The following is a 26625-nucleotide window of genomic DNA, read 5'->3' as shown; positions in this document are numbered from 1 at the left end:
TGTGCTTCATTCAGAGCTAATTTAGGTATCGCTGCCCTGCAGTCACATAGATTTAGCTGACAGAAGCATCTTTGAATTTAGAAATTAGCTCTTGGACACTAGTTTTATTACTGGATTTAACAGTCAGCTAAAGTGTGATTAATTTTGGTCTGAGAATGATCTTCTGTCTGTGCTTTGTATAATTTTGCAGCAGTCTTTTTTTTTTTTCATGTCTAGGTCAAGAATGCCATTGAATTTTTAATGGGTCAGCAGGCGGAACTGCCCGACACTGGAGACAGTGTCTCACAAGTGAAACAGAGGCTCAAGGACTTGAGTCATTTTGATGGTATGGCTCAGGTGAGACAATCTACCACTGAAAGATACACTAATGAAACAAAAGAGGCACATTCTATGTTTGTGGTAGGTGTTTTTCTAAAACGACCTGATTCTGGTGTAATTTGTTGGTAAGTGGCTGCAAGACAGGATTGATTTCATGTCTTTCTGTTCTGTGCAGCAACACTGTGATCACGCTGAAAACCAGGAACAGGGTATTTAATTATCACAGTTAAAATAAATTGCTGAGCCACCACGAAAATCCAGAGCAGATAAATGTCTGAACATAGGGGAGGCGTGGGAGTTAATGAGCTGGAAGAAGAATTATTTATATGTTAAGTGCTTTTAGCAGTGCTAATAGGCAGACTTGTTACCAGGCACATGGAGAGGCAAAAAAGTTGCTATCTTGAAGTGTCTGCAATTTGAACGTAACATATGGATGGAGGCTAAGAGATGTAGCAGAGAGAACGGTGAAGTGAGATGATTCACAGGCGCCAAACTGAGGATGTGACTTCTGCAAAAGGTGGTGCTTGGCAAGCGGGCCGGGGCAGTGAGAATGTGAGGGATTTGGGCACAACCCCCAGAGGTTCCTTTGAAAATGGGAGTCATGGGAGAGGAGGTGTCTAAGACTTTTGGCCATTTGGAAGAAATTTTCTTGAGAGAGTGAGGAGGAACAAAAGGCCTGACAGATAGTGTGCAACAGGGAAGCAGCCTCAGCAGAAAGCCAAGCCTGGTGAAGACGTAACCATTACGCTGACAAGGAAGTGCAGACAAGACAGCGTGTTCTTTGCATCAAGCTTTGCTGTAAAGAACCTGGTTTGTTTTCACCACAAACCCTAGCTGCTCAAATTCCCTTTCATGCTTATGAGCATATTGTGCCTAAACTGGACATCAGCTACATTTTTTTTAGAATGCAGTTCCTGGAAATGGCAGCTATACGTTGCCAGCAGCCATTTGCAGCATTGCTGGCTTGGTGAAATACTGTCGTCTTCTTCATCCTCCTTTTGGATAGCAAAAGTTTTTTTTTCCCAGATGATGGGTGCCATTTTATCCTGCATAAGCCACCCATTCTGGCTACTCCTAATGGCAGTCATCTCCATGCGTACCTGAAATCTGGTAAGAAGAGCAAGTGCATGTTGTTATATGTAGGTATTTTGGCATTATTTCAGTAAGTGTGCAATTTATTCTCTTCCTTTCACTAAAGGATCTGATAGGGAAGGCTCAGGTTGTGATACTACATGGACACCAGCTAGCAGCAAATCATCACTACGCACTCAACTTAATCTGCCAGCAATGCAACGAGCTGCGGCACCATTCTGATGTCTTGTCTGATGAAATCAAAAGGAAGCAGATGCAACTGCAGAAGACCTTGGATCTTCATACCCGCCTTCAGCAGGTAGAGCTCAGAGATTTGGTGCCCTGGGAAGTGGATGGTTAGCATCTGAAATTTGCAACTTCACTTCAGCAGTTCATGTTAGGAAAGTGTTCCTCCACTGTGAGGCTGACAAGTGCTTTGCTCCTCGCTAAGTTAGCAAACAGGTGTCTGCTGGTCCTATGAATTGTCAGTAGAAAGATGTGAGCATCTCCAGAGGGCAATTCAGAACGCCAAAAATTAGCTTTCATGGAGCGTTGGTGTATCAATTGACTTTCAAGGTTTCCATACCCAGTGCAATAGAGGTAATGTTTTCAGATAAACTATCTCTTTTTTATTAACAATTTATTAAGAATGAACACAGCTGACTGTAAACTAAGATGACAGATAGGTAGATAGACGCAGCTGCTGTGTGCTAGTGTGGAAGTGGAGTCATGTGGCTCCAGCACTCTTTGATATCTTAATCAGCATAAAAAATTCATTTAAGGAAATTAATGTTAATTAGGCCAGAAGGCACACAGCTGTAGTATGCTTAAGGCCACTGAGAGAAGCAGTGAAGTTTGACCCTGTTCCATTTCACTGTTTAGGGTGATTAGGGAACTTGTTTTTTTTTTCCTGTGTTCTTCACTTTAACGTTGCATTAATCTGCAGGGATTTGTTGGCAGCCTCTCTGCTGCAGGGCGGTGTCCTCTCCTGGGTTCCTTGTGCTCCCAGATGGTGCTGGTGGTCCTGCTGGAGCACAGTGTGGCTCCTGCTGCCTGCCTGCTAACAACCCTTGCACTGGAGTCCTCTGTAGTTCCTGGCTGCAGCATCTTCTCCGCACCAGTGTGTGCCACTGTGCAAGGGCTGGCTGAACCCCAAGCCTGGCATTCATCTGGTACCTGCATGTGTTACTGTGATGGTTTTACCTTGCTAGGCAGCCGAACTCCTACACACACCACCACAGTTACATTACACGTAGAACTGTAGACCGGTTTAAAATCCATATTTTTACTTTTAAACATTTTTTGACTATTATGAGTATTTATGAGTACCGATCATCTCCATGTTGAATATTGAGATCCAGTAAATGATACTTTTCACGAGTACCTTGATTTAGTAGGGGCTCACAGTCTCACTCCCTGTGTTTGCCCCCAGGCCCTGCAGTGCTGTGATGAGGGTGCCTACCTGCTCGCCAACCAGCAGATGGACAAGTGCCAGTCTAAAGAAGGTGCTCAGAAAGCTCTCCAGGACATAGAAAGATTTCTAGAAAGCTCTTCATCATACTTAAACTATGATCCCCAAGCGCTACAATATGACTTTGAGTCAGTCTTAACACCTGAATTAAAGGTAAGCAACCCCCCCCAGATTCCTCATTACATAAGTAAAAAGTAAGATTAGACTGTGTTGCTGTGTTGTCAGTTTTATAGTTCTATGTTTTGGGTCAAAGTGCATAATAACAGTAGTTATGTGATCACAGAAATCTTTTTCACTCTACAGTGCCAGATACAGTCAGTGCAGGTCAAACTCGAAAATGTTCGAAGCATGTTTGAGAATCGGCAGTCTTGCTTCAAGAAGCTATTGGATAAACACGTGCGTCCCGTCCAGTTAGTAGCCCCTCGGCCAGAAAATCCTCCACGATCAAAATCACCATTATTCTCTCCTAAACATGGTAAAATATCTCCAAGTTTATGGTATTTTCAGATAGTAATTTTGCTTTCAGCTAGGAAGAGTAACGCAACTTGATGAGCCAACCAGCCCTTGCTCTGGCAGATACAGAGTTTTGCAATTATAAATGTATGAGATCATCTATTATCTTTCAAATGTTTGTGTTCAGCTTTCCATTTCTGTGTGAGGAAATAGATGCGGAACCCAAATATTGAATGGATGGGCTAGTTGGTCATGAGCCGCTCTGTGCCATTGTGCTAGCTTCATTTGCACTTCCTAGCTACAAGAAGGGCTTGAGCAGTTTCTCAGATGCTGCTTGTTTTTCCACACTGTGAAGTATCAGAGCTTCCAAAATTCTTAGGATATTTTTTTTTTTATGAGATGACCACGCAGAAAGGAGAAAGATGAGTAGATAAAATGAATGCGATGTTTTTTTGCGCTCCATTTGTAGAAATGCATCACACACATTTTGCAGCTCAGGTTGGCTCAGGTGTTTGTTGCTTGGTATTTGTTTTCACTTTCTACTCAGTGAAAAAAGGCAGCTGTAAGCAGTGCATCTTCTGCTTTCTGAGCATCTTACTGGTATGAACTGGGAAATTAGTAGTGCAGGGCAAAAAGAGAAAAAGTAGTATAAATTCTTTAGCCTATTCTGTAGCCTAAAGCCTATTTATATACCTATTCTCAGTGACAATCTCCATAATTGTCTTGAGCTGGAACTGACATAAAATTAGACTGACATTTGCAGAGGAGCCTGGAGAAATGAGAAGCTCAAATCTCATGAACATAAATGAGAAGCTGGATGCTTAACTCCCTTTGATTCTTTGAGAATGTCTTCCTTAAATCCCAATTATGGAGTAATTAATACCCATAAAGGTACCAATTCTGATTGAACTGATGTCACTGGATGTTCTGCCTTGATTTTGTTAATGGGATGTGGCACAATGTTAGCTTTAATTGATAACATTAAAATTTCCATCCTTAACAGCCCTGTATGTATCAGAATTCAGAAGTATTTTAAAGTAATGTTCACATATTTTAAATCAGGGATATGCTAAGTTATTAGGGGACATTAACTTAGGTGATGGCATAAAACTGTTAAACACTGGTGATTTGCTGCAATACAAATATGTTTACGATGAATTAATAAATATTGGTTATGGTGGATTGTGGTAGGTGCTATGAAAACAGTGAAAGTGGTTCCAATTCAGGGAGCTACTAAGGTAGATAACCATGCTGGTGGAGGAGTGGAAATGAAAGTAGATGGAGTGGGATGGAGCACAGGCCAGTGCAGCAAATCAATCTCAGATTTTCTTTTTCTCCAGCCAGTACCACATTCCCTGCCCTCTGAACCCCTTTCAAACAGGAAAAAAGTTCCAAGTCTTTAAACTAAAATGTTACCCTAACAGAACTTTTTCAGCTTTCTAAACACAAGAAAGTATTAAGGAGGAATCTGTGATTTAAATATTAGGGGTAAATGGATGGCCACCTCCATGGGATGCTGTGAGGCCATCATTACTTGGCTGATCTTATTTGATACACCTTTATGTAATGCTTGCTTTTTTAGCACAGACACTCAATCACCTGCAAAGCACAGGTATCCTCCATTAATCATATTCCTGAAAGAAGTGATGAAATATGTTGAAATGAGCATAGCCAGCAAGAGGGGAAAGACAAAAGGCCCTTCTCTGCATAAATCATGCCAAGAGAGCTTTTTAATAAGGCCTCCGTTTGACACAGAACATCAAAAGGCTGCAGTCCTGCTGGTGTGATGTGCAGTGTCAAAGATGCATGCTGGGCTCCACCGGGAGTGCTTTGAGATGTGTGAGTTTTATGGCATGGATTGAAACCAAACCACGTCTGAGCATGTTACAGCCGTCCTCTTTTCCTTTCTTTTTATTCTTTTTTTTTTTTTTTTTTGTCTGAGGACAGACACTTCCTCTTTCATGTTTGCCATGGATTTGAAGCCCTAGCTGCTAATTGTGGTTCTAACTTTGAAACCTATTTTTTCTGGGGGAAGAAAAAAAAGAAATAAACCCACCCCATCTTGAGCCGTAAAACATAGTGAGGTGTGTGGCAGCGGTATGGCAGGCTGCAGCAGAGCCTGAGAGCTGTAGTAAAGTCCCTCTGTTGCAGGAGGAGCTCCCCAGCCAGCAAAACAGAGCTGCAGCTGATGGGTCTCTCATCTGCCCTGTTTATCCGTGCTCCCAGTGGGTGTCTCCCAGTAGGACCGCTGGAAAATCCGGGCTTCTTTTGGGTCTTTGTGTCTGTGGTGGGACACATCCCATGCACATCTCCGACCTGCTCTCCAGCGGTCCGCTCCTTCTGCATTCAGCATGCTCACAAGTGGGGGTGTAAAGCCCTGTTGGTGTGATGATATGTAATGGTTTGTATTTAACCAGCACAATCTGAAGCTGGGGTGTCTGCTTTCCACTTCAGTTTGCATTACACTCTGTTTATTTCATTCACTGCATCTTTTGCTCATTGCTTTGCAAACGTGGCTCTTCTGCATCAGCGCTGTTCAAACAGTTTATATCAGCTGAGCATCTCATCCTCTGTTAATAAAAGGACTTTAACACAGTGTCCCACTAGGTGGTATTCTGGTAGTTGATTTGATTTTATCATTAAACACATTTATCATTATCACAAAAGCTTCACAGACTTCGTTAGATGTTGATTACAGTGTTCCCTTTTGGTAAAAATGTACAGTTTGTTTCTTCTGATTAGATTTTACTTTATGGCCTTTATGTCTATCCATGTGACCTGTGTTATTTGGTATTCAGTATCATTGTTTGAGATACCCTTTGCCTTGTCACTTTGCTTGTAGTATTAGCTAACTAATCACTTGTTCCTAAAATGTATCCCATTTTTCTTTGTGACTTACTAGTTTCTCTGTGAATCATCTCCATCGCTATAAAAGTACCTTATGGAATTCTTATTTTCTCTACCCAAGGTGTGGATTTTAATTCCAGTTTGAAATTTTCATTTGACCTGTCTCTCCCTGGGAAGAAAACATCAAGAAAAACTCCAAGTTCTCGCAAGGTAAAAATTATTAGTGAAATCTGAACGAGTTTCATAGATTAAGATCCCAGTTGAAATCCTTCTAAAAATTGAGCTCACACTTTGGATTTTAAGCCTTTTTTTTTTCCTTAATATTATTTTTTTGTTTGTTTTTAAATAATATTTACACTTTCATATCCCTGGGGTTTATTTTGATTTGTCCAGCATCTTAGATGGTCTTGGATTGTTTTTCCAAGTCACAGATATTGATCTCCTGTGTGCTATTGCCTGCATTTGCATAACAGTGATGTCTGTCCGGAAAACTCTGCATCTGGAAATATTTCCCCTGGGGAACCTGTTCCCTGGTCTCTGCATGAATGAATGTTGCCAGTATGTCCAGATTTTATGTAGCAGAGTAATTTCTAGGAATATTTGGCTACCCAATATAGGCTATGCCCTTTTAAAGCTCTGTGGCACAAAGGATTTCTTAAAAGGCAGTGTATTTCATCCTTCCCCCCCCAACGTTCCTATACGTCAAGGGCTGGGCTCATCCTGCCCCTGCAGTGACTTCTCTGCAGCTTTTTCTAGTGCATCCCATTTCTTTTATCCCATTTCTTTTCCAGATTGAAGTAATGCATGACTATCAGGAAAAAAGGAATTCTTTACAATCGTTTATTTCAGACAGTGATGACAACTTAGATATACTAAAAGGGTAAGCTTTCACCCTGTTTAAATCACTCAAAATGATGGCTATTTGTGGCCAGCTCATGCACCATCCATCTGGTCCTGGATGTCACCTCTTGCCCTTTTGCCTATTCTGCCGTCCCCACATTGGTTGTTAATGAGATCACAGTATGTTTTGGGCTTGTTTAACTGCAGCTTACTTGTGCTTTTTTTTACAGGCATAGAAATAATATACTTCTATTTTTTTCTTTGCTATAGCCATGTCATAAATGAGCTTATAGAAACGGAGAGAGTTTATGTAGAGGAGCTATTCACTGTTCTGACGGTGAGTGACTTCTTCAGATTGCTCACTACTGTTCCCTGGTGATTTGTACAAAAGGGCACCTGCCACTCTGTCATACTAAGCAAAAATGTGATGGGACAGGTTTCTACCAAACTGTCAGATCCCCAGCCAGTCATGAATTTTCAAGTTTTCTCCCATTTATTTCTGAGTTGGAGGCATCTGCAGGAACAGTTGGTGTCAGGATGAACTTTTCGTCTAGAATAAGGAAGAAGCCTTCTGTTTGTACACAAATGCACTGGTAATTAGTTTTATCAGTGCTTGTAAAAATGTACAAAAAGCTGGTATTTTTAACTGCTCCCTGATTTCTTTTACCTTTTGGAGACGAAAGAAAGAAAGAAAGTTGTATTTTATCTTTGAAAGGTTTCTTTCTCAGTGCTGTGAGGTTTGTGAATGTATAAAGCACATTTCTTAGTTTAGAAACCAGATTATAATTTCTTGTACTGCCATTTTAGACACTTGTACTTTATTCCACAATGACACTTGCTGATGACCAAAACAAATCTCTGTTAATTACTTCTTCTCCCTTACATTCCTCTGACTCAAGAGCAAACAACATGTAAATCTGTTCAACTGCAGGTAATTGTACATAATTGCCCTGCACTGATTGTTTTTTATTTTGTTAAACCACACTTGATGTGATAAAGCAGTTGGCAGGTATGCAGATTTATTGCTGTGTTTATCAAGTCCAGATAGAAAAAAAAATTACAGGTAGACTTAACTTTTCTGAAAATAGCATTTCCTTTAAAGAGTGAAGCCTCATTGCAGTGGTTAAATATAAATGACTGACTGCTTTTCCAGATATTTATCTTCTACTGCACTCTTAATCAACTGCAGAATGCCTGCTTAGTAGAGGGAGTACTGATTCCAACCATAATTAGGATAAGAGATTAATTAGAAAAGTCAAAGAAGATATGCTGTACATACTAAATAAATTTTTGCAAACATACGCTACTTGTGTGAAATTGACCTCACTTCTGTGCAGCACTTGGTGACTCGAATTATCTGCCTGAGCTGGAACCAATAGCTTTTTGATGTTTTCTTTGCAGAGACAGTCCTGAGCTCTGACTCTGCCTCCCCCCTGTTCTACATTTAGGTTATTTACCACATCTGGTACCTGTTTTTGCATTGGTGTAGTAATGTGATTTTCCTGCAGGGAGCTTTGCATTGTTTCCTAGTTCCGCCCAGCAGTCTGTAGTGTAATAATGTCCCTTACAGCTCTTCCCTGGTACATAGCAGAGGCTCATTTTTTGGGAGGCTGTGATTTCAAGAGGCAGGTGGAGCGAGAGAACAGGAATCCTAAGGCAGCAAGAATCAAAGAACAGTGAGATCCTGGTGTTCAGTGTGTCTTGTGCTAAAGCAAAAACTCATTGATTTTGGTATAGGATCTCAAGCCATCTCTGCTTTGTAACAAATCACCTTGTAAACCAGATCTCGTGAGAGTGTCTGTAACTGCACATTCTGTACAAACACGATGTCACTTGTGTCCCATGGTCATAACAGCAGAAGCATTTAACCCAGACAAGTATTCCTTCAGGACCTCTCTCCTGTAGTCAGGCTGTAGTGAGCAGAAAGTGGCAATAGTTTGCCTTTTGTGAACAGAGAGCATCTCTGTGGTGTTTTCCCACCCTATGGGAGCCCTTCCCCAGCTCGTCCACAGCCCACAAATGCCCATGGACTGAGGCATGATGTGCTAAAAGACAGGCATTTAGAGAGACAAACAAACAAACAAACCAAACAAACAAAAACAGAAATAAAAGGGATGTTGAAACTTGAAACAAAGTATATTTTATTGAAAGTCTGCTCACAAGGCCTTAAAAATGTAGTGATGAACCTTTTTTGCTTCCTGCAGGGCTACAGAGCAGAGATGGACAACCCCGCCATGGTCATTCTCTTGCCTCCCATCTTGAGGAACAGGAAGGATGTCCTTTTTGGAAACATGCCTGAGATATATGACTTCCACAACAAGTATGATGCTGGCTCTGTTCCTCCTCTTTGCCACACTGATTTCTTATAATGATTAACTACCCAAGTAGTACCTTGCTCACAGCTGCATTTTGTCTCTTCCCCTGTCTCTTGCAGAATTTTCCTGCACAGTTTGGAAAGCTGCCTGGGAGCACCCGAGAGAGTGGGATTTTGTTTCCTAGACAGGGTTGGTGACTCATTTTCACATATAAGGCAGACTTTAAGGCCAATGTTTCTGCTGTGCTTTGCACTCTGCAACATCTCAGTTGTGTCAGCTGAGTGAGGTGCTTTTGATATGTAATACCAACAGCAAGGCAGGGAATGCAACTGTGTGGACAGCAGCAGATGGGGGAAAGCAGCAGTCACGGCTACACCGTGGTTTGCTGTGAGGAGATTTCTGGTTCCCAGCAGTGGTTCTTTTAACCAAACTCTGTGACTTTCAGATGTTACAGTTGGCAGCAGAGATAAAAGCAAATTTGCAGTTTGGGTGTTCACCCTCTTTAGCTGCCTGGCAGATTTGCATGCATGACTCTAACTTGCATTTTGGTTTTCCTTACAGCGAGAGGATTTTCAGATGTATGAGAAATACTGTCAGAACAAGCCCCGGTCGGAGTCCCTGTGGAGGCAGTGCTCTGAAAGCACCTTCTTCCAGGTGGGCTGTTGGTTCCTACCAAGGCAGGCATTATCCTGGGACACTTGTCCTAAACACTGTCCTCTGCATTGCACTGTTTTTGCAGCATATTCTGTTTACCATTGCATGGAATCCTGACAAAAATAGCAGTTGGAGTTTATTGTACACAAACAATTTAAAGCACAACCATTCATTATATTATTTTACATGCTTTTGTGAAATTTCTTTAGGAAATTTTGACATGAAACCTTTGAAGTCCTCAATCTATATCACTTATGCTGTTGGAATAAGTATTTATAGTTAGCACCTGACTTACTTAATCTGAGTCCTTTGTTGCAGGAGTGCCAAAGAAAATTAGAGCACAAACTTGGGCTGGATTCCTATTTGCTCAAGCCAGTGCAGCGCCTGACAAAATACCAGTTACTTCTGAAGGTATTTCATAAGTTGTTTGTGAAAAGACATTGGGAGATAGATCTATTTTCCATTTTATTTTTCAATTAAAGGTTACCTGTAAATCAGCACCAAGCCTTAGATTAAATATTGCATAACTTGGCCCTCCATTGTGACATTCAGTGAGGATGAAAATCGCATACCTGAAAAAGGAATGTGTGCTTTTAACAAGTCATTTTTATGGGGAGAAGGACTGAATCTGTCCAGAGATGCAGAATGACAGAAGCATTTGTAAGAAAAATGAACCAGAGATGATTGTAAGAGCATGATGAATGAAATACACTATACCAATGTGTCTCCTGCTTGGGTCGCTGCAACGCCCATAATCTTTAATGCATTCATCCTTGTCCCCCTTCACCTCCCTCATAGATATGTTCCACACCTTATACTGACTTGTTTAGAATGAGTCTTTCTGGTGACATATGAAGAAAGAAACTCAGGGAGCGCAGCTTGCTCTTGGGCATTGGAAACTTCATGCGAGATGGAAAAACGTGTGCTTTGTTCAAGTGCAAACATGTGCTCTTGCATTTCTATTTTCAGGAGTTGCTAAAGTACAGCACGAGCTGTGATGGAGTTCAGGAACTTCAAGAAGCTCTGGTTGCAATGTTGGATTTGCTAAAGTCAGTCAATGACTCTATGCATCAGATTTCAATAACAGGATATGATGTGAGTAGATTTGGGTAATAAGAAACCTTGTACAATGCTGGATGATGTACTGGAAATGGATAGTGTCCCAGAATGTATGAGCTAAAAACTACTTTAGAACAGTTACAAAGTGAATAGCATCAGGAAGCTCTTACAGGTGACAGTCTTCCATTTGATTTCAGGATTTTGGAAACTGTTTGCATCCAAACAACACATGGAGTTGCATGGTGCCCACACTTGCCACCTTGTGGTTCCTGAGAGCATTTTTCCATCATCCACCTTAGTTCTCTAATGGCTCACCTTATGATTTAGCCAGGGTATCTTCATAGCATTTCTTATTCAGCATTTAATTAAATTCTCCCTGAGGCTGATGTTGATCCTTACCCATTGAGGTGATTGTCTTCCCTAGAGCTTCAAGGAAGGACGAGGATATGGCGAAGCTGCCGGTCCCAGTCCTGTCCTCCTTGAAGAGCCCTTTTCTTCCCATTCTCCAAGACCTCAGTTTAGGCCCAACTCTCATCTGTCCTCTCCCACAAAATTAGTTTGTCCAGAGCCCTTGACCTGGACTCTTGTAGGAGCTGCCAAATTTTCTTAGTTTCCTAGTTCTTTAAATTATTGACTTGTATTTCTTTGAAAAGACTAGCTGTAGGCCTGTGTCTGAGACCTCTTCTTCCCCCTTGGCACCACGCCACTACTCCCGAAAGATCATCTAATCTTTCCAGGAAGACCTATTCTTAGAGTGGTGTGCCTTGGAACAGGGCTGGCCCCATTGCCCTTCATTGCTTGGACAATCCTCTTATTGATTTCTTTTTTTTCTCTCCATATTTTCACCAGGGTGACTTGAGTGAACTAGGGAAAGTATTAATGCAAGGATCTTTCAGTGTTTGGACGGGACATCGAAAAGGTCCAACAAAAATGAAGGATCTTGCCAGGTTCAAGCCAATGCAGAGGCATCTCTTCCTGTACGAGAAAGCTTTGGTCTTCTGCAAGAAGCGAGAGGATCATGGAGATGGATATGATAAAACTTCATCTTACAGTTTTAAGCATTTTTTGAAAGTAAGGACTTTCTCGTTGGGACCATGGCCATGTGTGTTGTAAGCTGATAACTTTGTGAACCCAGAAAGTATTTTTTCTCTAACACAGTGTTTGGTTTCTTCTGTAAAGGACTATATTGCCCCAGATGGAAGTGACTTTGAAAGGCTGGTGGTTTTAATAAGCTGTGAGGACTTCTGTAGCTGAAGCAGCAGCTGGGGAGCACATGGGCTGAGTGGTATATGTGATGGCATCTGCCAGGGAAGCAGTGCTGTGGGCAAGTCCCAGGGATGGGAATGTGCCTTTCTCCCTCCCCTACACCACTTTCCAGGTCTGGGAGTGAGGTCAGGAAACTGGGGGGGCCTGACATTTTCCCCAGCAGCCTGGGACAGTAAGGCAGCACCTCATGCCCCCAGTCTCCAAGGAGGCCCCTTGGGCTGGCATCCTCCTGTTGCACAGCCAGCAGGAGCCTGGCTGCTGCTGAGCCCTGTCCCCCAGCCAGGAGGATGGGGATCACTCATCTTCCTCTCCCACACCCTTCTCCTTCAGCAAGTCCTAGCTGCAGCTAAAAGTACAATTATTAGACAAAGAGAATAGTCTCTGGCAAAATATGAGCAACATAAACAACTGTCCCAAGTGTATAAATGCCAACTATTATCAATAAAAATCACAAACTGCTCCTCTGAAAGAGACCTTTTGGCATATTGTGTGTGATGAGCCCTTCTAACATGAGCATTTTGTCTCAGTACTCTGCCTTATTTTTCTTGATAAATAAAGGAACAATGTAGGTGTACGAGAGAGTGGAAAAGTGGGCATTCAGAGGCTGAGCCTTCAGGCTGAGATGCTGCGGGTCCCCTGACCTCCATGGAGTCTGGGGAGAGAGATGCTAGGAGTAGTCAAATACCTTCAAAGGTGTTAAAGTTCAGCTCCAGTGCGCATCACAAATTATGTATTAAAAACAAGTCCCAGGCCATATGTTTAAGTACTTAAATGTTTTTCCCAAACAGCATCACTTTCTTTCTGGGGAGCTTGCTTTCCCTGTAGTACTTGTTTTGCCAAGTGATTCCAAGGGAGTCCAGTTGATTTGGCCAGTGTTTGTCTAGCTCATTTTTCAGCTGTTTGGGTTGCCAAGCTAAGTTGGGGTTAGAGAATACATGGATGCTGCAGTGTTACATGTACATCTCCCGACACATGCATTTGCTGACCTGAGGGCAAAGTCATGTTTCTGGAACTTGATATTTGTTTGATTGGTAATAGTATCAGGGAATTATTTTTAATTGCAAGAATGTTTTGCAGAGATTCAGCATGAAATAAAGCTGTTTCACAGAAGTTGTGTAACTGGCCATCTGTAAAAAACAAACAACAAACAAACAACAAAACAAAACAAAAAAACACACACAAACAAAAACAAACAAAAAACTTCCCCAAAACAAGCATGCAAATAAACAAAACCCCCCAGGATAGCATTTTACATGCTATATAAAATAGCCAAATATCTCTTCAGCTGAGATTCCCTAACTTAGAACATGCTCATCATATAGGTTCATAACTCGCTACAGTGCGAAGTAGATCGGTCTGCCTTTGGTCACAGTGGAAGCTGATGCAGATGAATGCCGTCCCAGAGCTTTAAGCTCTAACCCACCTCAATCTGCATTGCAGTGAACCACAGCTGAAGGGACAGTAAATCCTGCTCAGGGGGAGGAAAAAGAACTATAAAATACACCAATATGAATGAACAGACCTTAAATATATCTATTCCTGGCACTTTCCTTCACATCCTCGAGGTAGATAATCTGAAATTTCTCATATCTTGATGCCTGGGCACTTTTAGAGCAGGCACCGTATGAATCACCAAGCCAAAAGAGCTGCACAGAACTGAAAATTGCAGCATCTGGATAAGGTACTCTCTAGGCTGCCCTTTCAACATCTTAGTGTTGCATTTTCTTAAAGTCAGAATAGAGCCCGATCTGGCTTTCTGCAGCATTACAGCACTATACTGCAGGGGCCAAAATTTTTCAAAAATTTCATGCCCTCATAACAAGACTATTCTGCAGGCTTTAATGTGTTCATTTTAAGATAGAAATGGATATGTGGAAAACTGTAAATGTGTGAACAGGCTCTGGCTTTAGTCACACTCTTGCAATCAATCTCAGTCCTGAGCATCAGTGCAGATCTCTAGACTTCTGTGAAACCTGAATGTGCAGGACTGGCATGAGAGAGAGAGCTGCAAGGCAAAGAGGGACAAGGAAATACTGATTGCTATTCAGTGCCCTTCCTTTATAAATCTGGAGGCAAAAGCTTTCTCACAAGTTCAGAAGAGCTCTGTTTATACCAGTGAAGAAATGAGGAAAGCTAATTAGCAACTTGCTTCCTTTTTCCTGAGGCTGTTCATAGTCACTAAAAATGGGTACCAGCATTTGAAAAAGTAAGTAGTCACAAAGAGTTTGCCTAGGTGAACCCATCTGTAAATGTTCCAGCCTTTCAGACAAAAAGCTCTGAGTATGCACATTAACAAACAGGAACAGCAGTGTTTAACAGATGTTCTTTCTAAGGCTTTATTTGTATTTATACTGGATTTACCTAATACAGTCTGGGTGAATAATTTGTGATATATGATACCATTATTATTAGATTTGTTTTAAAACATTTGAGTGGGATACTTAGCTTTTTCTAGACCATCTGTTAATCAGTGATAAGTTTCTAGCAAACTATGCTTTAAACAAGAAGCAGGTTTATGCAATATTGGGAATTAAGGTATTTTTCAGCTTACAAAGCCAATGGGGCAGTAAATGCATGGCATGCTTAGCAGATGGGTCAGAGGTCTCCTGTTACCGAAGAATTTCTTGGTCTCTAATCATAGTTTGAGCTACTGTTTCAGTTGGGTCACATTGTGCAGGTCTTGAATTGTTTGTGCCTTTGGCACTTCCATCCAAATAATCAAAAGTGGGCTGTGATAATGGGTACCTACATACAGCGACATTCAGCCACATCTAGCTTGAAATCTGCCTGCTTCCTCAATGCCAGATTTACAGCAGCTCAGTCTGCATATCCAAAAATCAATCCTTCTTTAGAAAACCTGGGAATAATGTGTCAACTACATTGAAAGGTCAGAGATAAAAGACATTGAACTGAAATTCCTGAAGGAGCTAAAGACTTCACATATGTTTTTTAAAGATCAATGAAAGAATGGAATACCGAATTCAGCAAGTAAATAAAGAATAATGCAGCACAAATAAAGTATGTGGAAAAATAATGCACCATGTGTTTATAAAGCTTCATATACCTCATCCGAGAAATTTTATGCTGCAAGAGGTATGACATGCATTTTCAGTTCCACGGATTCCTGAATGAAAAGTCCCCTCAGGTTTATTGGATGGTATAAGAAAGCTTTTGCAAATACAGCAAACTGATGGAACATTGGGAGGGGGGGGGGAATAAGTCAGATAATGACTTTGAGTTGCTACTGAAATTAAAGTTGATGAAATGTGTTAAATTGGATGAAAATAGATTTGTTTAATATGTTGCAAGATGTCTAGATTCATAAGTAAGAGGAAAAGATTTGTAGCATGTGTAATTTTTTTGTTCTTTTTTCTTTGCAGATGAATGCAGTTGGAATAACTGAGAATGTGAAAGGAGATCATCGAAAATTTGAAATCTGGTATAGTGGACGAGAAGAAGTATACGTTGTACAGGTTTGTAGTTTCAAGAATCTCAATATTTGTGCATCCTTGTAACAGTGTTACAGAAACATCACTCTTTGATCTTTATGTGATATAAGATTATCAGACGTTTAGCTTGTATTTCTTCCTTTTTCACCATGCCTGTGTTTACAGAGCTGTCCAAGTGGCTGCCCCTCAGTGTCCAGGCTAGGACTGCAAAAGTTATCTTAAAGTGGAGACAGAATTGCTCCTTGGAAATAGAGCCTTTTATTCCAGATGAAATCTCAAATAGGCCAGTAGTTGAAAAAAACAAAAAACATTTTACTGTGCTTAACAGCTTACATGAATTGAGCTGGGAAATGGGCCTCATTCTTTAATGAACACAACCACATGTTCCACTACAATTAGATGTCAGAACTGCTCCCAGAGCGAAAGCATGGCCTCTGTGGTGCTATTTCCAGTAGTATTTCAACTCATCTACAAAATAGGAGCCTGATTGGCCTAATTTCTTTCTGTTTATTTTTTCACCTTTTGTAGCATTTTGAATAGAAATTTATGAAGGTGAAACGTTTGCCTAATGAGGTGTTCATAGGAAACCTGTTGTGAAAATATTGGTGGTTGACATTTTTTTGAATTAGTCGTCTGCCCAGCTTTTTTCTCCATGTTACAACACAGTAGGCAACTTAAATTCATAAAGCAGATGTATGTAGCAGAGTATGCAGATATTCAAAAGGCAGGTCTGACCCTTTGGATGTTTTTAAGAAGAGACAAGATACAAGCTCAAATGTGCTTTTGCCTGCACTTCTTGTGTTGTAGTGATGTCTCCACCATTTTCACTGTGTTGCCTGGATGTAGTGGGGGTCATCAATTTTTAAAGATTGAGAGTGTTTTAAATTTAATGGTGGCTTTGGATGAAAGAAGATTTCAGATAGTTGCAGCATTGAAAAGTGAAATTCTATTCATACAATATAATGGCGATTCATAATTCAAAATTCAGACAATTTTCTTTTTTTCCAGGCTCAAACAGTAGATCTGAAGATGGCGTGGTTAAATGAAATAAGAAAAATTTTGTTCAAGCAGCAGGAGCTTATAAAAGGTACATTTGACCAATTTCTCTGTGGCATTCACTCTGCAGCAGACTTTTCCCATTTTCACATTACTAATCTTCAAATCCACTAATTCTCACCAGAGAATTGATTTTCAGAAGAAGCCTAGTAGCAGAATACTGGAGTGAGGTCTTATATTACAGGGAAATAACGTAAGTTAGAGCTGTAAAGGCCAGGTACTCACGTAGAAATGAGTTACAGAAGTACATCTTTTTGTCGTTACCATGGGAGGTTATTTCACATTTGTTCTCATAGGCTTAATTCAACAAGATACATAGCAGATGCCTTGTTTTAAGCATATTATAGTCCCATAGTCTTCAGTGGCATGCTTGCTATTGGATTTGTGCTAACATACCATCTTAATCATAAGTCAGTCTGTGCTTCGCAATAGTGTCTAGGTCTGGTTCTTTCTAAACAATAATCACTAGAGTTCTGCAAAAGGTCTTGCTTTTAAAATAATGCTTCAAGTGTGATGGCTGCTAATAATAATAAAAAAAAAGATGTTAAACTGGTGTCTGACCTCCCTACAGTGGAGAAGCAGCAACCTGGCTCATGCACGGACCAGCTCCACCTCTCCTCCCAGCTGAGTGACGGGTGAGTCCCAGAAACAGCCCCAGGTGGGCAGCACCATGGAGCACTTGTTGGGCAGCGTGACCTGAGCTGCAGCTTGTTTTTACCTACCCTAAGAAGTCAAAACTGGTCACTAAGATCCTTTACATTTATAAAAGCATATATTAGAAAGTACCCTTATTATTTATAATCCTGTTCTACAAAGCCTCATGGAGTTTGATTTAATTTACAAATTAAAACTCAGATCGATGTATTCTACTTTTTATTTATTTTTTTAATCTTTCAGAAAGCAGCAGAGAGCCTCCATAAGCTCAGAAGAGAATGACTCAGAGCGCACCAGCCCAGTGCCACTGGACAGTGTGCTCCTGTCTCCCCAGAGCAAGCCCCACAGAAGTATGGCATCCCCCTTCCTTTGGGGTGCTTTGCAGGCTCTGGGGTACCCCAACCTGAGCTGCATGCTATCTTGCAGGCTGGCCAGGAATGTCACAGTCCCTGGAAATCTGTGAGGGGCTAGAGGAGTGGTCCGGTAACCAGTACCTGTCCAATTGCTCGGACACCGAGGAGGAGGAAGGGAACCAGCTGGTTAGTACAGGAGTGCAGTAGCACCAAAGCTGGAGGTGCTGCTGATTTTGGTTGTCTTGCTTTGCTAAGCTTCACTGGATAATGGGTGTATCTTCTCCATGTCTCAGTTTTTCCATATCTCAATTTGGAGAATGAGGAGATGTCTCAGCCACAGTTTCTTGAAATAATTTTAATTAAGGTAGCTGTTAGTGCTCTATCGTGTTCCCTGCGGCAGTCAGAAATAATAGCTGGATGATATCAAATGTAGCTCAGTAAGATAATTTTTTCTTTTTACTACAGTCTCCAGGAAGATATAAAGCTCTTGCAGACTGCAAGAAGAGAGGATCAGAGGACCTGCTGGTGAAAAATGGGGATGAAATCCAGCTTTTGCATGAAGATGGTGAGGGACAGTGGTAGGTATTTTAGGATTACTTTGCCTTATCTCTACAAGCCTGGAAGGCAGTGCCATGCAGCCTCGCCTGCCTGATTGTGTACTCCTTGCAGCTTCTGATTAGGTTTCAGTCTATTCCAGAAAGCTAGAGAATTCATTCCCTTGCCAAGGCTAGAGGCCATACACACTGGTTTAGCCTTGGAAAACATGTCTAGACTTCCCTTGCCATGGGTGTCTGGGTGAGCCTTGTTGTATTAACTTCTTAACAACCCCAGTCATATTCTTCTAGCTCAAAATGATGATTTGAGTGAGAACTCTGTCCACTTACCGCCTTCCCCAGCTCAGCTGTTGGCTTTGTTCATCTGGGTTTATTAATAGCAATATTGAGTAATTACGAGACAATTTCTTCCCTCAAACGGCTGTATTGAACCAGTGCTAACTGGTTAATGGCTGCAGACTATTTTTCAGTTGTATTTAAAGCTGTGGCTTGCAGGATAGCAATTCACAGCTGGTTCTCTCCTTATAGCTGGGAGCATTGCCTGGGAAATTACCATAGCCGTGTCTTGCCTGTTGAACCATTAGTTTCACTGTCTCAGAGGGCAGCATGCCCTCTTCTGATTTTTCCAGCAATTTGGCTGAGATTCCTGCCTGTTGTTCTTTTTCAGGCTGATTTCTGACTAGCTCTCTAGTTCTCAGCCAGCCCTGCACATTCTCCCTGAGGCCTGAGTGCAAGAGTTCAGCACACCATTGTTTTTTTTCTGGAGACGGAAGGGCAATATCAGCAGTTACTTGAATCAGATTTGTGCAGGGCCTAGCCTGTAAATGCACAGATACAACTGCCCCATGGAGGATTCCTGGCCAATAACTACAGAACCTTACACCTCATGGGAAATTCAGTTTGTTGTTAGCAAATAGAAGATATAAAGCATCTCAGTTTTGGTGAATGCTCACCACCTCTCATGGCAGTTTTGGCCAGTGCCAGGCAAAGATTTCTTGTACCAAGCTTTTTTCTTAGCACAAATTTCACTATAGGAGTAGGAAAGTAATTGTCCTTGGCTTCATCAGCAGCCAGTGGAGGGAAACAGGTGTCTCTGGGGAATGATGCAGGTTCCAGGTAGGGTAACTCATGCTCTGGAGAGACTGTTCCCCTCAATTAACTAGAGAGGGGCCCAAGGCAACCATGTTCCCAAGGTAGGTTTTTTAATTAGGTGCCTAAATTTAGTGGGGAGGAATAGTTAAATGTATGCACAGCTTCTGTTACAATGCCCCCCTGGTTTGAACAAATTGTTGGTTGCACTGACAGTGGTGAAAAGCATGCCCAGTGCTGAAACAAAAATGTTTATGGCATGGTTTGTTTCTTTTACTAATACCATTGTTGTTCAAAGGCTGGTGAAAAACCTAAACAGAAGAAAAGAAGGCTGGATTCCTGTCCACAGTCTGCAGATAGTAGTCGGTGACTGTAGATTTCGGAATGCCAAAGTCGCAGGTATCATATAATACGCATAGCAAAAATTGCTGAAAACTCGATTCAGGTCTCTTAAGCCATTTGTATTATACTTGATATATTAAATCTGGCTGTATATGCCTCTGCAGGTTAAAAAAAAAAAAAAAAAAAAAAAGCAGCTACTCCATAAAGCCTGCAAAAAGTAGTAAATTAAGCTCCTGCTCTTTTTTTTTTTTTTTTCTTCCGTTTTTGTTAGCACCTTAAGAACTTTCTGTGACTTTGGGCACTAGTAAATTAAAAAGGAGCACTTAAAATGTAGGTTTCATTGCAAGAGCACTGGGTAGAAGATCTAGGAGAAGAAATGGAGTCTGATCCAGGATTCCTGTGACTGTTTCTGCTTTCTTGTTGCTGTAGCTCAAACCCCATGTGAATAGGATGTACCTAGTAAAAACCACCTTGTGCTGCAAAAGACGCCGTGGCCTGATCCTAAGCACGTGAAAGGCAATGCTTCGGTTCTGCACCAGGCCAAGCCTCACTCTTGCACTCACTGCTGACTGCTGCAGGCCTGCTTGTTAATCCATCGTTAGAATAAAGTTTATAACAGGTTACCAGGTTTTAGCAAAAGGCTTTAGTCTTAAAAATCATGTTTAAAAATCATCTTTTTCTAGTCATAAATGTACACATAGAAATAGAAGCATAGCAGAAAATGCCTTAAGAGCAGCCTGTCACCCTTGCCATGTATTCGGTATCACCACTCCATGCTTTTTCATCATCATGCTGGAAGTAGGGGGCTGGTTGTTGTGGCTCAGAAAATACAGAGAAAACCCACATAGATTCAGTCCGTTAAAAAAAAAAAAAAAAAGAAAGAAACCACCAGATATGACCATGTGAAACATGTTTTGAGTAGATTTATTGTTAAATACTTATTTTTTTTGGTAAAATTTTCCTATTTTGATGAATATGAACGAGGCCTTCTGAAAGGCTTAAAATTCTAGTTAGCCCTTATCACAAAACACTGATGGCTTTCCAGTATTTTTCAGAAAAATCCTTGCTATGCAGGAAGTTATTTTTTATCTCATTTTCTTTAGGGCACTCAAATTTCACAGACTTCTTTCTGATTTTACATCTGGGACAGTTTGTAGTGGTCTAACAGCTGCCCCACACAGGTGAGAGGAAGTCTTCTGTCAGGAAGTCTGTCTGTTGCTTCCCACTGGTCCCAAACCACAACCTATGCGTGAGGTTTCTCCAACCCTAAAAGCACCCCGAACATGGGATGCCAGTAGACTTTGAACTTTGGTTTGTTTTGCCAGGGGTCACATCCCCCAGTTCCTAGAGACTTGCAGCTCCAAGCTAGTTTACAGAGTCACTGAGTACAAAGTGAGAAGAATTCCACAAGACAAAACCCCAGAAAGCTGCTGCTCTAAGTCTCACACCGCTGCCCAGATGCTTTGAAGCTGTGTCGCCAGGGTCTGGTGGCAGTGCTGAGGCATTCGATTTTCCCTGTTCAGATTAACTTCGATCTTACACTCTGGTGCTGATTGTGTATGCAGTCTCTAGGCATGGTTCTAATTTTACATGCACTTCAGGCAACATTGTAGGATGATGTAGGATGTTTTCTCTCCGTTTCCTAGAGCTATTCCTAGAGCTTTTCAGTGACGTTTCCTTACAGCCGTCATGCACCTTGCACTCTGAAAACTGATTCTGTGGCAGCACCTTTGTATTTAGCAATGTCGTTCCCTTTGAGGATTGATCATTTTATGCTGTGGGTGACTTCGCAGCACTAACTGCTCAGGGATGTGGTGTGCATTGGGCTGTTTTCTGCTTCTTCAGAAGATGGAGCTCTTGCTCCAGTGCTGCAAGATCTTCTAGCCGGTCTTCCTTGGAGCAAAGACAGGCCAATCCCAATAAAGCAGAGACAGAATTTGGCAGCCAAAGAACAAAGTAGGGGCAGGAGGGCATACTGTAACCTTCAGATTTTCTCAGCTGGCTGTGTAGAAGTGCTGTTTGGCACATCAGTGAGTAACCTTGATAAAGGTGGTGTGGGGTCCCTAGGATCTCAAAGCAGGTGGGGCAGCCCCACCCCTTCATGGGGCTGGTGCTTCTGTTAGTGCTCGGCTCCCAGTCCCCAGTCAATAACAAACTTATCTCCCATCACAGAATTTCACAGTCAGCATGGAGAAGAATCGGAGGTCTATTTTTTCAGTGCCAAGTCTTTAAATGAATAGATTAAATGATTCCCTTACCTTAATGTTTTTTCTTTGATTTACACTGTGGCTGTTACCAAAACCTCCCACCCAGTATAGCTAATTTTACTCATGCTTACATACTATTCCTCTCACTTCCTGCCAGTTGGTCCAATGCAGGACTATTACAAAGCATAATGAAGTTATAGAAAACTTTTCTGCCCATTTGAAGTTATCTGATAAATATTTGGTAAATGTCCTCCTACACTGCCATTGTCAGCTTTGCAAATACACCGTCCTGCACCAGGCCTGCCAAGGAAGATCCTCTGTGCAAGGGAGAATTTCAAACATCCATATGAATCCTGACAATGCAGATGGTTTTCTTGCTTTACTTACCTGATTGCATAATTATTTTGCCTTATGGATGAGTGGTTCCTATTGACAATGCCATGTCATGGTTTTTCATCATTTTCATTTAAATCTTCTATTGCAAAGGTGGGATGGAAAACCTCATTAAACTTTGTGTAAATCTTGGCCTGGACCTAACTCAGAAGGCTTTGAGGTCATTTTGAAAAACAGTTTTCCCCTCTGTCATGCCTCTAGCTATAATTTCTGAGATTAGTCCTTGCTTCTGTCTTCTGAATAGATTTATTTCATTTCCTGTGCAATCTATGGTGTGGGTTTTTTTATGTGCATGCCATAGAAACAGTTCTGTATTGCAGGTGATAATATGTAAAACTAAGAGAAAGTCTGGGGAGAGCTCTGCTCAGAAAAAGCAGTATTGAGAAAATAGTTACTGCTGAAATTTAACCGTTTGTTGCTAGTTTAAGATGCTTTGCTGAAGTGGTCAGGTATCGCCTGGTTAACTGACTTGACTTTGGTATGAATTAAGAAGAAGTAGTCCATTGTGTAAGACACATTCTTTTAAAGGTCAAGGCTGTGGTGTTAGAATCCAAACTTCTCTTCCACAGCAGAGCAGGAAACAAAAAAATCTCTGCAAGTTCCCAGATTGCTAATATGCCAAAGAACACCTGTTCCTGTGATTTACAGAACTGACAGCACCTGTGTCACTGAAGGACAAATCACATCACCTCCCAGCTGTGCTGCAGCACCCAGTTCAGCAAACTGAAAGCTGGGAGAGGAGAGATGACGATGTCCTTGCTAAAACCTAAAGCAGATGTGTGACGTTTTCATCTCAGTGACACAATGTTCACTGCAGGAGCACCACAGCTCCCCTCCCATGGAGGCTAAGCTTTTGCTCTGCTCTTCTTTTCTCTCAGCAGTGGTAAACAAATGCAAGCAAAGGAAGTGTTTTATTCACTCCAGAATTTTCACGTCAGAGCAAAATGAGGCCAATAAATTTTCAGCCTTTTTCATCTGACCTTTAAAATCGGGACAGAGAGAAGGGCAGGTTTCTGATTTTCACTCACTGCATGAAGGTTGCATGAGACAGTTCTTTTAGAAGAGAGCATGAAATAGAGCAGCCCAAATTAAAACAAAAAAAAAAAAGATAAAAAGATTCAAGTGAAAAACATAAACAGTGATAAATGCCTCTACTTATTAGACTATATATAAAAAATAAATATTGCTGCAACTTCTAAGTCTTTCTAAACAGCAGAAAAAGTTTTATGGCAGAATTTGATTTGAGCCCAAAATGAAGGAGCATTCAGAGCTGTGATGGGAGAATGCTCCATTGCCAGGGCAAATGCACACGCCCGCTTGTTTCAAGGAGGGTGCAGGCAGCAGCAATACTCTCACTCTGTGGTGTGCTGTAGGTCTGACCAGGTTCCTGCTCCTGTGTTACATGCCAGACCCTCTTCCAGTTTTATTCAACATCCCACTTGCCAGATCATCTCTTCCAAGCCTTAAGGGCATCCCTGGGTGTGTGTGTGTGCGTGTGTGTGGGTGCTCTTCATGCAAAGCAGAGCAAAGCTTTCCCTCACTTCTAGCACCCAAAGGACTGAGTTCCAAGCATGCTGTGCCCTGGCTGGCTGGGGCACTGGGACCATTCTCTTGATTACGGTGAGCTTGAGGCAACCCTGGTGTCTTGGGCCACGTGGTTTTAATTAGCCTCATCAGAATATTGTACATGGCTGAACTCTTGAGTTCTTGCAAGCTGGCATAAGCATGCTAGCTGAAAAGTGCAAGTCTTGTGTAAGTTCTCTTTAAAATGCCACTTGTAGTTTTGCAGATGTAGCACAGCTGTTTGCACTGTTACTCATGCACTTTAATTATTGCAGCCGCAGGCTTTATGTGAGCAGAATTATTATGCAGGGTCCATTAAAGATAATGCTGATTTTTTGCCTTTGAAACATAAAACAGGGTCTACTTTCACAACTTGTGATGCCAGCCAGCTTCATAGAACAGCTATTTTGTAACTATGTAGAAAGCCATTTTGAGCCTGACAAAATAAGGAGTCTAGAGAAGATAACCTCTGACCATGCTGTGATAATCAAGCGATAGGTTATGGAAACGAGTGGAACCCTGTGGTCCTGCCTTAGGCAAGGCTCTCATTGAAGGTAATGGGTGTTCAGCTTTTAGGGAGAACCACAGGAGTGTGCTGTTTTTAATGTTATACAAATGTTATGTGATTACAGGGAACAATGTATTTCTTGGAATAAGATGCTTTAATATTAACATCATTCTTCATTACTTTATAGATGCTGCCCTGTGTAACACAAGAAAGTTTAGTTCCCCTTGAATTAAGGGTGAACTAGTAGCATCCTGATTTTGATGCTCTTGGAAGCTTTCAACTAAGTGTTACAGAGAAATAGCACAGTAGTTGGAGTTGTCCAGTACTATTCATCACATTCACAGAGCTCCACAGCTTCATCTGCACTGAAAAGGACCGGGGTCCTAAGCAGCTTCTCATAGTCATAAAGGAAGCCATTCTCTGCTCTTTTTTTTTTCCTTTTTTTTTTTTTTCTCTCACTATGGAAAGTACAGTATTTTATTATTTTTACCTGCTGTTTTTTCATGGCATCCATCACGTTTCATCAGAGAAGTACACTACGGTTTCCTGACACTTGGTTTAGATGCTTGAAATTTCCTCTACAGGTTGAAGGCTTTATCTACTTACTAGCTGACAACTGCTGAAGTTGATTTCAAATCAAACAGTTGAGTTTTGGTAAACCAAAAACAAACAAAAACCATCAAAGAGCTGTATGTCCTGCTTAATTGATTTTATGGATGGATTTTTCATAAATATCTATTTCAGCTATGTGAATGTAATGTTCTGTAAGAGCATCATCTGGCTGACTCACATGCGAAGATGCAATAATGCTAAAGATCCTTTTTTTGCACTTAGGGTCTGAATCCAGCCCATTGCAGTCAGTCCCACTGATTTCAGTGAGGTTTGGATCAGGTCAAACTGACAACTCAGGGTTGTCGCCAATCGCTTAGGGTCCCAAAGTGTCCCAAAACTGAAACCTGTATCAAGCAAGTGTTGAAGTTTACATTTAATGTATGTACTTTTGGAACACGTGCCATAAATCAAAGTTAAATGTCCATGTTTGCACTAAGGATGTTCTTGTGACAAGACTACTTTTCAGCATCTTTAACAGTAATGCATCAGTTGAATTTTCAGGAAAGAACAAGAATATTGAACACTCAATTTAATTTTGTGTTTCTTTGTCTAGATTTGCTTTTGTAGATGATAAGTACAGGTGGTTTGACTTTTAAGCAGATGTGTGCGAAGAGCATCTGACTATGTTGAGAACAGGGTTAATAGTATGCATGCGGTAGTGGACTTGCTCTGTCCTGTCAAAACAAAATGTTTTATACCATGGACTGAAGGGGGACCTTTGTGATCTGACTTTGATTTGTGAACCATGAATTCTTAGCTGCAGTACCAAGTTGTTAAGTTCAAACATACTGGGTTTTTTTCTGGTGACCACTTTTGTACAGAGGACTTGTTGAACTGCTTCCTGGCTGTTGCTGCCCGGGGGTTCCCTGCCACGCTGACACACCACCGTGGGCATCTCTGCAGTGTGGGTGGTCAGCATTGTGGGCAACCCCCATACGCCGCCAAAAACGAGACCAGCTGAGTCTGAGCTGAACAACGCTGCAAGACCTAGAAAGATCCCAGTATTCTTCAGCCACTGGAAATCAAGCCAGAGAGGTTTTAAAGTTTATTTATGAAGTTTATTTCTGTCTGTTTTAAAGCTGGTCATGATGCACTTGTTAGGTGGAAAAGTAGGATTCTCTGAAGTTATGGGGGCTGTTTATAGTGGTAACAATTCTTGTGGTAACAGTACACATTTTGACGTACAACTGTAAATACTTGTCTCAAGCATAGCACACATTGCATATTAAATGGTTTTAATCTTTTTGTCTTCCATAGTTTTAAATCTAAGCTTTTATTAATTTATGAGATTGATTAGTTCTGCAAATCTGAATGTACAGTCTGAGATTTTTAACATTTGAAACTTTGCACATGACATGGTATGTTACCTTAAGTATGCTGTTGAACTAGGCTCTTCATGTACATGTTATTATAAATTACAGTAGGGAATTTTCTGACTGCAAGTTTAAATGAACTATATTGTATATGTACCTGTAAAAAATGTGTTAAATCTATATTTAAAGATTAAAAAGTTGTTAAATAAATTCATACGAGAATATGCAGTTTGTTCCA

The 26625-nt window shown here is 41.2% G+C and overlaps 1 protein-coding gene across 5 annotated transcripts in view; it reads left to right on the top strand.

Moving 5' to 3' along the window:
- MCF2 (MCF.2 cell line derived transforming sequence) overlaps positions 1-26597 on the top strand; it is a 57542-nt gene extending 30945 nt beyond the window's left edge. For 4 of the 5 annotated variants that reach the window (XM_027465293.3, XM_072043130.1, XM_072043131.1 and 1 more), the window contains 21 exons: positions 217-336; positions 1517-1708; positions 2822-3013; positions 3164-3335; positions 6282-6370; positions 6952-7040; positions 7271-7337; positions 9205-9320; positions 9435-9504; positions 9877-9969; positions 10288-10380; positions 10939-11064; positions 11878-12099; positions 15675-15767; positions 16752-16830; positions 17371-17434; positions 17697-17803; positions 17880-17992; positions 18272-18384; positions 19748-19848; positions 24650-26597. In XM_027465293.3, coding sequence (XP_027321094.1) covers positions 217-336; positions 1517-1708; positions 2822-3013; positions 3164-3335; positions 6282-6370; positions 6952-7040; positions 7271-7337; positions 9205-9320; positions 9435-9504; positions 9877-9969; positions 10288-10380; positions 10939-11064; positions 11878-12099; positions 15675-15767; positions 16752-16830; positions 17371-17434; positions 17697-17803; positions 17880-17992; positions 18272-18384; positions 19748-19848; positions 24650-24690 — 2352 coding nt within the window. In that variant the 3' untranslated portion in view covers positions 24691-26597. The remainder of the gene's footprint in view (positions 1-216; positions 337-1516; positions 1709-2821; positions 3014-3163; positions 3336-6281; positions 6371-6951; positions 7041-7270; positions 7338-9204; positions 9321-9434; positions 9505-9876; positions 9970-10287; positions 10381-10938; positions 11065-11877; positions 12100-15674; positions 15768-16751; positions 16831-17370; positions 17435-17696; positions 17804-17879; positions 17993-18271; positions 18385-19747; positions 19849-24649) is intronic. The other variant, XM_027465292.3, reaches the window with a different exon arrangement.
- Positions 26598-26625: the final 28 nt, after the last annotated feature.

This window comes from Anas platyrhynchos, chromosome 10 (assembly GCF_047663525.1).
Source record: "Anas platyrhynchos isolate ZD024472 breed Pekin duck chromosome 10, IASCAAS_PekinDuck_T2T, whole genome shotgun sequence".
NCBI classification, from domain to species: domain Eukaryota; kingdom Metazoa; phylum Chordata; class Aves; order Anseriformes; family Anatidae; genus Anas; species Anas platyrhynchos.
This window is presented reverse-complemented; position numbering and strand designations above follow the sequence as displayed.